Genomic DNA, 12,830 nt, shown 5'->3' with positions numbered 1-12,830 from the left:
GATTAAAGTATCACTCGTGTTTTATTTATATAATAAATTGTTATTACTTGTAAACCTTCAGTATGTGGATTAGAAAATTTTGCGAAAAACCGCACGTAAATCTGTTCAGCCATTTTCGAGTTTTTGCGAGACACAACACGGCGATTTATTTTTATATATATAGATAGATAGATTAGTTGGATTAATTTTTTTTAAAATTATGTTTATCTCGTAATGATGATAGTGATACATCGCGTAGGTACCTGCCCAGGTGCTTGTGTACTTAAGTTAGTACCTAGTACCTATATACTATCCACGGAAGTCACATTGAATGAAATGTTCAGGGCTGGTATTCTGAACGGAATTGCGCGCGAAGCGATCGCTCTGTTAGCATGTATTTAGTACGTACATCCGCGTTAACCTTTTCATTACTGTCCTAAAAACACCCGCGCGTTACGGTGCTGTGTAGTCACTACACATTAAAAATATAAGAGATTTAAACAGGGAAAAATGGAATATTAATAGGGAATGACTTTAATTAACCATAATTTAATTCAAAGATGATAATATTTCAAATCTAACAGTTAATAAGTAGCTGGTACTGGACTACGTGACTGGACATGTAACACCATGTGTTATTGGTAAACTGTGAATATACTTTTGATTATATTTGTAATTTATCCCCGATTTCCGAATGCTTTTTTGTGCCTAATAAGTACTTATAATTTAATAACAAATTATTTTAGTGGATACGTAAATGTGTAATGGAGGAATACTGAAAATCTAAACTCAATGTTTATTATATTTATAAAGATATTATGGTTATTAGACGCAATGTGTACTAGGGGAGGGAGGGTTAAAAATGCGTTTTCTACGCGCTGTTTTGCATTCAGAATACTACCGCAGGGCTGCTATTTCAAACGCTCTCGCGGCCATAGAAAAAGCTTTTATCTCGCATACAAAATACGCGAGATAAAAGTGTTCGAAATAGCAGCCCAGTAGCTCAATCAAAAATAACTATCGACGTGCTTAAAAACATGCTAAGCATTTGAGCGATCACAATGATCAATGATAATATGGACAGACACCGTGGCGCAGTTGGTCAGACGGCTAACTGTTAAACTGCCGTCGCGGGTCCGATTCCCGCCAGTTGCAAAAAAATTCAAGAAAGATTTTTTCTCAATTGGTCAGGGTGTTGTGGTGTATTTTTCATAGCCTCTTTCCATATCCCCTCTTTCCCACCTGCTGACAAGCCTTTAAATGTAGGCTTAGCGGGTTAATCCTTTAAAGAAAAAAAAAGAAAAAATGAACATGCTTAAGTTATCGCAGTCGTAAGTCAACGCGTGTGTAATCTCTAAGTCAACGCTCGTGTCCATTTGTTTTTTTTGTTTTCCTCGTAAATAAATACAGTTCACTGGCGAAAAATCAGCGTTTACTATAAAAAATAATACAATATATTGCATTTGAAAAATAGTAAGAAGTATCTAATACAATAAAAGGGAAAATTAAATTACAATTATTATGGCGATTGCTTTTCTTGACATTTGGCTTGCCAACCGCTGGCTAAATGCATTAAATGGCATAATAAATAATAAATAAATAAATAAAAATAGCAATTTTTGAATATTTTCCATATTTACACCGATAAAATTCAAGAATGTGATTGCGCAGCAGGATTATACGTCGCGAAACGTAAATATTTTGACATTTAATATTAGGTGTTCACGGATGTTCCATTGTGATCGCGAATACGATAAACAACCATGGTGAGAAATAATTTTCATGTCGCTTATTAGCACATCGATAGTTATTTGTGATTGAGCTACTGGGATGACTTCAGCAGCTATGTCACAAAAATCAGTGATAAGGGTAATAAAAAAATATTTAAAAAATAGAGAAGTTCTGATATTCGTCAACACTATATATTGAGATCAGTAAGTAGCGGTCACACATCTCAATAGGGGAAAACACCCATTAATTTACCGTAATCACAATACTAGACACTCGAACAGGGATCTGATTCTACAGAGTGGGGTTAATACATTTTTGGCTCAAAGGCAACAATACTACGTCGCGTCGGCGTCGGTCCAAAAATATATTTCCTACCTCATCTCAGATTCATGGAAGGGAGGTGGGGTTGCCAGGATGAGGAAGGTGAGGGTCTTATTTTTACTTGGTATTGGTCAGGGTGAGTACAAAACAAAAACAAGATAAGTTATTTTTTGTTTTGTACACCATTTTCAAAAAATTACATAAATTACATTGTTATGGTATTTGTTGCAATCAATATAGTGTAAAGTTTCCGCAAACCAAGTTTTGTAAAATTTCCATTGAAATTAAACGTAAAAATGGTATTTTGCAAAAAAAAATTATAATAGCGCCATCTATGAATAATTCGTTTCATATTTTCATTTGGAATCACCTTAAGATAATGAACGAAAAAACTATTCCTAGTTAGGCAGTTTAGATTGACTCAAATATCATGTAAATATATAATAATGAAATATAATTCAATAAATAATTAAAAAATAATTTTTAAACAATTAACGAGCGCCATTTTCCTCAAAATGCATAAGTATCTATTCAGAGCCCGCCATTTTGTTCAATTTGAAAAAAAGCTTCGATTTTTTTCCTAGCTCTTCTACCAAAATATGACAACATCAGCCAAAAACAAGTTGCACGTATTTACAAATTATAATAACAATACAAACAGAAAGGAATAACAATATGAACACAAACAGACAACAAAAATATTGTGTACAGGAAAAAATAAAATGATCATTGTAATAAAAGACATATAACTAAATTAACATAATTCCAACATGTCTTTCAAAAGGCACTATTAGAAAAACCCACCAAAAACCTGATACTAGAAACTTACAGTAAAATACATATAAGATGGTAAAACTAATGACTAGAAAAGTTAAAACAAAATTTATTGTAAAAAATAAATTAAAACATTTTATTTCAATGGAACAAATATTACATATCATAACAAGGAACAGTTTAAATACAACAAAATATAAACAGAATGGATCAATAAGCAATTCGTACAAGAAAGAATTTGAGATACATGAATTGGAAAGGTTATAAATAACATAAATAAAATATCAAATAATTTTTCCTCTGATTAAGCTTCGATTAGGCACTGGACAAACACATGTTTTATTGAATTTAGATAAACCGCTAAGAAGTACCTACTGAAGATAGCTACAGTTAGGCATTATTTGTAAGAAAAGGGTTAACCATTGAGCTGATAACTTGGTCCAGAATTAATATTTTTAACTGAATTTTTTGGTAAAATTATTTGTAATATAGTGATTAGATAAAAAAAATAGACAAAAGTTTTTTTATAAAAACATGAAAATGACGATTTTTGGTTGTTAACACCATTTATGTAATAAAAACTTGAAGGCATTTGTTGTCCCAACATATTTCACTATATAATTCGAAAAATCGAATTATATAGTGAAATATGTTGTTAATTACACCAAAATTTAATAATGATTTTATCACATAAATAAAATTGATAATTTACTGTTGGAGCGGCATCTCGCGAATATATTAACAAACAATATTATAAGAGATTTACAAACAAAGATTAGCAGATGTCTCTACTGTAGGACATAAATAATAAAAGTTGAATGAAAGATACAATTATATGTACAACACTTCATAAAAATGAAATAGTATTTGACATAATAAATACAATTTATTCATCAGCGTGTTTGAATAAGATTGTAGGTTTTGGAAGGCTTACTTTCTTAACCAAATTATCTTCAAGTTGCCGCGTTTGACATAAATTGACCTTGAGGTCGTACCCACTGCTACCAACTTTAAGGGCTTAGTTTACAAAATTTACAACTTTCTGTCAAGATAGTCGGCGTTTTGGCTGTCACGAGTTTTTGTTGACATTGTTTAATCTGTTTCTTACATTAACATATTTATAGTTTGTTGCCATCAACGCCATTACTGCAAGTCTGCAAATTTTATTAATTGCTTTTGTATCGCGTAGAAAGTGCATTTGTCAAAGTGAAATTTCTCCGTAACGGTATGTGAAAACATTCTTGGTACTAGAAATTGACACATTTCCAATATTTGATAATAATCTTTGTATATTGTGATAAATTGATACGAGATGTCAACAAATACCTTACTTCAAACAAACGTCTATCTTATTACTTCTTAAAGTTCTATCATACAATTGTTTTGGTAACTAATAATTACTTTCATTTTTATTTCTTCTGCTGTCAATTATTGAGAGCATGCTTTCATTTATTGTAATTTATTTATCCATGTGAACACCTCTAATATTTAACTAATCGTATCGTATATAACGCGTCTGAAATGGGAATTATATTAAAACGATAAAAAATAAACTAGCTTAAAGCTATTTTTATCAATATTTAAGTCTATAAATTGACTTAAATATATAATTTTGTGTCTAACTTTGATTGCCAGAATAATTATTCATATTTGTATTGATTTTGTCTGTGTCCAGGCAGATAAAGAATTCAGTTTTGTGTGTGAACCCTGGACAAGTGTTTTAAGCTCGATGGCTGCTCTCAGGTAAAATTCCTGAATAAGGAAATCGAGTTGAGATAAGTTCGCCTTGTTGTGTAGTGGTTAGGGCGTCGCCTGCCATTTTTGAGGCCCTAGGATCGATTCCTGGGAGTGAAATTGAAATATTGTAGTATATTAAACTAATTAAATTTAATTATTAAATGTTTGAATTGCAATATTTAATTTTTCCTGGACTGGCGCCTGTAGCATTGCACCGATCACCTTTCCTTTATGTAACAAATGATCGAAAAACGTTGCACTGGATTGATGATTTTGACTTTAAAGGGTACTCTGCTAATATTGAGGAATTAATAAAGATAAACTCGCCTATTTTGATAATATTAAAAACAAATCTTTTAAACTACTTGTTTTTATCAATAGAATGTCAACTGACTTCAAAAATATTGATACCGTCAAAAATCTCTACTGCTCACTAGTTCGACCCCATCTAGAATATCGAGCCATAATGGCAAAAAAACGTAAGCGACAAATAGTGAATTGTGCAAGAGAAGGTTTTTTTTAATTTTTGTTCCATATATATGTTTTTTAATAATTCGGTAAATGGGATTTATAATGATTGGTTACTGCCAATACTGAAATGACAACCAAATTGTTTAAATACCTTCCACTTTTAAGATAGTGGCGGTAACGCTGTTTTGCCTATAACTCTGACAGTGGTGCGAGCTAGCGTAACCGCCTACTTTGTCGTCAGTTACGTTGTTTTGCTTAGCTTTAAATAATATGTCAGCATACTTTTTTTTAAGAGTGGAATGATGCGGAGTAATACACAGAAAACTAATTGGCCTACAATTTTAATTTATTTGTAAATATTGTATTTTTTTTTTTATTATGGCTGTTGTTTTCTTTTGATAAATAAAATAAATATAAATAAATATCCTTAAATGTGGCAGGTAAATTTTATAGAGCTATGATGTTTTTAACACTTGTGCAGGGGGCAATAAAGAACACTTTTCCTTAAAAAATTGCAATTTTCCAAAAATGACGCTTACGTCGTTCTTCCGATTATGGCTCGATATGTTTCTCCGATTTGGTTTCCATTTATAGGACTCATATTGACCATATCGCGTCTGTCCAACACCGTTTTCTAAGAAAATTGGCACGGTTGCTCGGATTACAAAGGGTAATTATTCCTACGCTGATATAGATCAATCTCTTAATCTGTCTTCATTAGAGAAACGTAGAACAGTTCATTCATTCATTCCATGTCCGCTCCCGAGTTGGAGCATATGGTGTTCACGAAGATCCTCCAGAGAAAAAAATATTTTAATAAAAACGAAATACTTTTAACGATGTCACTAGTTCATACAAATCAGCAAATGATAAAAATTGTGGAAGATTTCTGCTTTGTTTACCGTCAACGGACCAATCGGCAGAACTGACTGAGAAGAAGCGGAAGAGAACTCGAGACGTAACACGCGGAGTAATTTCAGAAATACAAAACTTAAAAAAAATCATAACGCCGATAATACAATACATAATAAAATAAAAAATATTGGCCTAGTTGAATAGAATGAATTAATGAACAAATAAAAATATATAAAAAACGCACTGAACTTTCTCATTATTACTTGAGTGCATGCAGGCTCGGCTATCCCGAAAAATCGACTTTAGCCAAAGACCACATAGAAACGGGGCATAAGTTTTCCTGCGAGTGGATAATCTTAGAGATAATAAAAAGTCACCAAACTAGATTGGTAAAAGAGGCAATCGAAATCTACAAACATTCCAATAATACAGGGTGTTCTTTAAACCCTGTCACATCCAAAACCACGATGATCAGTATGGACAAAAAGACATATTAGCATATTTAAAAAAATATTTAAATCAAATAATTTTTTTTAAATAAAATTTTTAAAAAAACAAATGGTTGCTTACTTCTGCAGGGGAGAAGTGAGGGGAGCTCGGTTGTCAGGGTATCAGGCTCCCCCCTCCCCCCCTCGTTTCTCCCCTGCAGAAGTAAGCGACCATTGGCTTTTATTGATATTGTATTTTTTTAAATTTTAGTCAATATGTCTTCTTGTTCATACTGATTATCGTGGTTTCGGATGTGACAGGGTTTAATGAACATCCTGTATAAACGATGGAAATCATTCTGGTACCAAGTTTTTATTTTTAGGCCAATCAATAGGCTAATGGAAGCCCTAACAGGTTGTCATTAATGAGTATATATATGATATAATAACACTTAATCTAAACAATCTTAAAATCTATTTAAATTTACAAAGGTATAATTATGGCATAATCTAGGCGGACATGGCAAGTGTGTTATCGCGAGTCAGGAGTGACAACACCGCTTGCTTCTTGAATGCTTGCCTTTGCTGTAAGAACACATCGACAGTACCGTTTAATGAGATTTTATTCACTGTTCTGAGGTTCCTCGGCCGAGGGGAAATGAATCCTATGTTGGTTTTATAATTTCCCACAGCAAAGACAGCATTGGTACGCAAATTACGGTAAGGTACATTAAGGTTAATCTGAGCAAGTTATAAAGAAATCATGTAAAATTGTAGACTGAAATGCCATAGATACTTAATGTCACACATCTATCTACACAAATGACATCAACCCTGATGACCCAACCATCAGCTCTAATGCGATCCAAAATGTCAGTAAATAGTACCAATGACACATGGCATAATGACCCAGAAAAACTTATTGTGTATTTATTACTATTTTTATGTTTTTACTGTCCAGGGCCCTGATTACATGGGAAGTTAACAGAGTTATCTTTGGCTGTCTATAAAGAAAAACCGATAATTGTGTACGAAAATGAGTATATTTGCATGAACATTCAAAGTATCTTCGTCGGTAACCTATAATTTAACAAGTTTAGGAGAAAAAATTGTAGGCATATTCTGCTTTTCATACAGAAAACCTTTGTAGTAACTTAAATAACCCTTGTTAGACAATCGAAGCAACTTTGTTTAAATGTATAATTTTATGTATATGATATGGTATAAATAAATAAAAATAAATACATTTTAAAATCTGTTCCAAGTTTTTTCTTTCATTCGTCAGACATTTCTCAAGGTCTCATATTTGCCTTCCAGTTGTTCCGGGCTCCAATAATATTATTCAGTTACAAACGATGGCAGCTCCAAATTTGTCAAACGATGCCCAGTTGCGGTACATGGTCCAGTGGTTCGAGGAGTGGAGTGAACTGCAGCGTCAGGACTTCCTGCCCATCCTCGCAGAGAAAATCGCCGCCAACGGTGCCTACGTCAATGGCATTGTCAACTCCATGAATTCTGTCAACTGTCAGGATAAACCCATGAATCTCTTCCAATGTCGGGTGAGATATAAATAGAACTTAATATACAAAATATAAAAATAGACTCAGATAAATATATATAAAAGCAAAGAACTAAAAAACCTTGTGGCATTATTTATTTTTACCGGAGTATATTCGAGATTGGTCCTTACCGCATCTAAGTTTGGTTGGTTCTATCTCGGTTGTTAGAATTTTCGCATATAATAGCCGACCGAGTATACTCGGGTGGGTGTCGTCCTTAAGCGATTAAACAGCTGAAACCTGTAGGTTTGGAGAGTCCGATTGTCTATTTTTTTTATTATTATGTTGGTATACATGTCCCTGAAGTATGCTTAAATTTTCATCTGTATTCATTGTTTACTTTGTCTTGATTGTCTGAAAAAATTGACAATTAGTCTCTCCAAACTTGCGAAATTAAAAAATTCCCATTATTTTCTGAACACACCTCAAACATTGGCAAAATGGTGAATGTTGCACAGTATGTAAAGCTGCCATTTAAACCAGCTGATGAAAGGTCGTAAGCCCTTTAAATGCATAGCTTCCATATTTCTTTAAAATTTATTTCAACAGAGAGGGAAAACATTTTTGAGAAGGGAATATGGAAGTCTAGGCATTTACAGGGCTTATGACCTGTCCTTGGCTGGTTTAAGTGGCCACTTTACACACTGTCTAACATTCACCATTCTGCCCATGTTTGAACATCCACATTTCCTTAACTCTTCCATCTGTTGACTTTTGTGAAGTAAAAGAGCTGAAACCTTTATCACGTGGGTGAGATTCATCCTGCTGAACCAAATAGTTGTAATATGTCAATCTTAATAAGGGGATGAAATCCAATCTTTGTCTACAAACATTTGGACAAATTAAAAATATTATTAAATAATATTCCCTTGACCTTGAGAGCGACTAAAAAAAATTTATTTTTTTTAAATTAAAATTAATTTCAGGTTAAATTGTTCAATGACTGGTTCACGAATTGGACGAACGAGGACCGCGACAAACTCGTAAACAGAATCTCCGAAACGGATGAAGACTTTGGCAAGAAGCTGCAGGAGGAGATAACCGGAAACAAACAGGTAATTGACGGAGAACCATCCCAGGAAGAAGCGTTTCTGGTCACCGCCCAGCCCGGGAACATCATTGCGGAGAACGGAGTCCATCACGCTGACGAAGAAGTGGAAATCGAAAATCAAGAAGTCATCGAAGAACAGATTGAAGCGATGCCGATTCATCTCGCCGAGAGCAATATACCCATTCAGATCACTGCGGAATAAACATAGTTTGTAGATTATTATTTTTCTATTATCCATACGTAAGTGGAGTACATAAAGCGGGATAGTGCCCCTTGGGTAAAGTTTGATAGTATGTATGGTACAGTTATCTCTGAAACACAATTACATTCCTCTGGAAGCTTTCTTTAATAAAAAATGTATTTTAAAGCTCGTATACATGGGTCAGAAAATGGTACAAGATCTATAATTCTTGTGGCAAATCTTGGACCATTTTATTTACTGGATTTCTATGATTGAAAATTGCGCATTAGCATGCTCAGTACGTGGATGTTTTCTGTGCCATGGCAGACAACGGGCAGTTTCAAAGTTGACACAGCAAGCTATCTTGTGATGACGCGTCTACTTACAATATATTATTATGCTATCAATAATCAATGTGACGTATCTAAAATAACATGGATCGTAATAAACATGAATAAATAAAATGACACAAGCAACAAAAAATGTACATTGACACTTAAAGTTGACAGTTAAAGTTGACAGTTAAAACAGTATGACAGGCGTGGATGCCAAATCTTGGTTCAAATTTTTGTAGAGAAATAGGATGCTATAATAGTGGTTTAATTTTTCTGAATTTGACACAGATTTTACCCAAATTCAATTAATTTTTCAATATGTTTATTTACATTACAAAAAATATATTCAAGGCGTATGAATAACACAAAAAAAATTAGCAATGCAATTAGAATGTGAAAAACTGGTAAAATAAAAATGCCCAGTAATTAGAGTAAAAGGAAGCCTTTATTTTTACTTTATCCTCTCTGAACTTTCTTTCAGTAACATGTAGTAGAACAGAGATAGACGCATTTTCGAAATGCTTAATGCGATGTCCCATCTCTGTTGCAACCAATCTCTTTTCGTATTCCCAACAGCATCACCAAAATTAAAAATAAGTTCTATTTTAAAAACCTTTCTCTAAAGATGTCAATATCCGAAGAGATACGGTTGAGTAAAGACGTTGCTTTTCCTACTGGCATTACAGAAAGATTAAACAGCTTAAGCCGGCTATGTCTAAGGTAGTTATTAGAAACGCAAAGAAAAATACTCTCCATTACATCCAACTTGATCGTAATACGACGAATCAATTAAAAAAATACATAAGCAGTTATGCATTTCTTTTTTTCTCCAGACTGCTGTAGCCAAGCATTTCCAGTATAAAGTGTGACGGGTACAACCGCGGACAGTATCCGTACTCTCTTAAGTAAAGATACTTCATAAATTTGTGTATTACACGACACAACATTCATCAGGTCAAATCTTGTATAAGATCTTGTACCATTTTCTGACGCGTGTAATACGAGCTTAAACAGAGAGCTTCCAAACATTACTTGTTACATTCTATTTTCAGATGTTTACCTGCATTTTTTTATACAAATGTAATATTCATACAACCGTACCATTGGCAAACTGGCTCTATGAACTCTCTGCATTGGATAGCGCACAGAACTCTTGGTTTTTGCAGCTTAAAAAATATTTAAACCACCTGTATTATTCATATGATTAATTATTTAAATTGATACAAATGTATTTTTATAGATATTTATGTCAATATTTCCATTAATCATTATCAGATATTTGCAGACTCTTTAAATTTGTCTTGTCTATGCATTTGATTTTATCGTAAACAATGGCTAATTTATTACACATTACTTTGAAAAATAATTAACTAAGAATTAATTATATGCATTGGATTGAATAAAGGTAGTACATTATTAAAAAAAAAAAACACGTCATAAATCATCGCTTGTGGTTCCTTTATATTTTAATGATTTTGTAAAAAAGTCTTCATAATTTAAATAGAAGTTGTAATGCAAAAAGCTATTTATTTTTTCTCCACGACTTAGGGTCAGATGTGTGGTGACTTATATTTAAAGGCTCTTTTACATCCTTTATTTAGACAGAAAAATATACAATATTTTAAATTAAAATATGTCTAAATAAAAATTATCACTGGTCCGGAAGCTTCTTAACACATATTACATATTACTTATTTATAATCTATTCCAAAATGATGACCCGAATATATCTCTGTTTACAAACCTGCTATTAATATTAGTGGCAGAATTAAGTCGTAGTTCCGTGGCTCGGATTGGAGGTTCAAGGTTCGAATCCCACTCTACCCCAACTTGATTCCCATTTTATAATAGTAAGTTATATACAACTCCTTTTAAATGGCCCCCAAAATTAAATTACTTTGGTATATTATAAGAATGTGAATATTACCAGCGGGGAACTCTGGTTTTATGATCTCTGTGAAGAGTATCAGTTTTGTCTTGTCGACATAAGCAATATTTTATTCCTCATCCAAAACCCATTTTGTTCTTTCCTAGATTGAATTCTCATTCCATTTATTTTTTTAAATATAAAAGCATAATCAATTAGCTAATTAGTGTTTTCATTCGACTTTAATTTTAGTTTTGTTTACTTTGATATTAGCTTTATTAATTCTCATTTGATTTAAATTACTCCACGTCTATAAAAGATGCAAGTAAAATTTTGCAATTTCTCATAAGATGAATATAACCTGTAGCTTAGAGGATAAAACACGGGAGTAAATTTTTTGCCGCTTTGAAGTTAAAAATTCAGAAATTATTGCAATAAGCTATTTTATACGTGAAACACCGAAGGTCATTTTCACCATAAAAATGCTTTTTAAGTTAAAATAAAAATCTGAAGTACAATTTGTTTAAATGCAAACAACATCAGATACACTATTTTTATATGTACTTTTATTAAAACAATCATTTTTTACATTGAAAGTTTTTAATATATTTAAATTATCTCATTTGGTTCAAGAGTTATCATGTTTTGGAAATCGCACAATAACAAAATCTCATTTCCTGAACATTTCATGTATCTTTTAATGTGACTCCTGTGGTTTATCCTTTAAGGTACAATATGTATGTTGTATTATAAATTCGCTGCCATAGTTCTTGTATGTTCAATAAACCATTTTTAGAAAATTGAGTTACGAATGCCACTATGTTCATTATCTTATTACGCATCCACGTTATTTAATAGTAATTTCAGCATTTTTTGAGTGCCAATCTCCACTTATTGATTTTACTTATTTGACTTTAAAAACAAATAAAATGTCGTTTGTAAAAATTGCAGAATGGTCTATTGAACATACAAGAACTAGGGCAGCGAATTGTGTTATTTTTTACAGTTTTATTATTTGTCAATTAAAACCTGTACTAAATATCCAAAGTGAATTTGATAATGAATTTTCAATAAAAATTCATTTAAGATTTATTACAACAACGAATTAATAAATATTACATGTAATAATTGTACATTTGAATAAGTTTACCTTCATCGTTGATAGCCATATTTTATATTTATATTAGTTTTTAATTATTCTACTATTTGATAAGTCTTTTTCTACTTTTGATGAATTTTTACATCCTTATTTTAAATACTACGGGAGCAATAATCTATGAATCTTTATCTCGTAAAAAATATTTTTATTTGAAATTTGTACAATGATTATCAGTTTCACGTTTGAAGTGTGAGATTGATTATTTTGCTTTGAATAGTTTTCTGACTGAAGTGTCCATTCCACCATTAGGCGTTAGTAAAGGAAAGGGAAACGCCTAAAATACCACCAAATAAAGTAATGTTAATAATATCGTTATCTTACTTTTGAGGAAAAATTCGAGCGTGAATCCGTTTTGGACTTAATTTAGTTTCGAGAAATTATG

General features: G+C 32.2%; 1 protein-coding gene across 2 annotated transcripts; it reads left to right on the top strand.

Moving 5' to 3' along the window:
* Positions 1-3,649: 3,649 nt before the first annotated feature.
* On the top strand, positions 3,650-10,016 carry LOC148282624 (uncharacterized). Of its 2 annotated transcripts, none has more exons than XM_088224800.1 (3): positions 3,650-4,030; positions 7,614-7,855; positions 8,782-10,016. In XM_088224800.1, exons 2-3 carry the CDS (start codon positions 7,652-7,654, stop codon positions 9,106-9,108), a joined length of 531 nt encoding a protein of 176 aa, XP_088080926.1. In that variant the 5' UTR covers positions 3,650-4,030; positions 7,614-7,651; the 3' UTR covers positions 9,109-10,016. The 2 variants fall into 2 exon arrangements, with proteins under 2 accessions (XP_088080926.1, XP_088080927.1); XM_088224801.1 differs by having other exon boundaries at positions 3,652-4,191.
* The last annotated feature ends 2,814 nt before the right edge of the window (positions 10,017-12,830 follow it).

The sequence above is a fragment of the Micrasema longulum genome, unplaced genomic scaffold, assembly GCF_059751315.1.
Source record: "Micrasema longulum isolate JH-2025_06_02 unplaced genomic scaffold, ASM5975131v1 h1tg000309l, whole genome shotgun sequence".
Lineage (NCBI taxonomy): Eukaryota > Metazoa > Arthropoda > Insecta > Trichoptera > Brachycentridae > Micrasema > Micrasema longulum.
The sequence above is the reverse complement of the archived record's forward strand: the minus strand, read 5'-3'. Positions and strand labels throughout refer to the sequence as shown.

Coding starts and splice junctions, on each gene's coding strand:
- LOC148282624 (XM_088224800.1), top strand. CDS start 7,652: ATGGCAGCTCCAAATTTGTCAAACGATGCCCAGTTGCGGTACATGGTC. Junction 7,856..8,781: donor TGAATCTCTTCCAATGTCGG/GTGAGATATAAA, acceptor AATTAATTTCAG/GTTAAATTGTTCAATGACTG.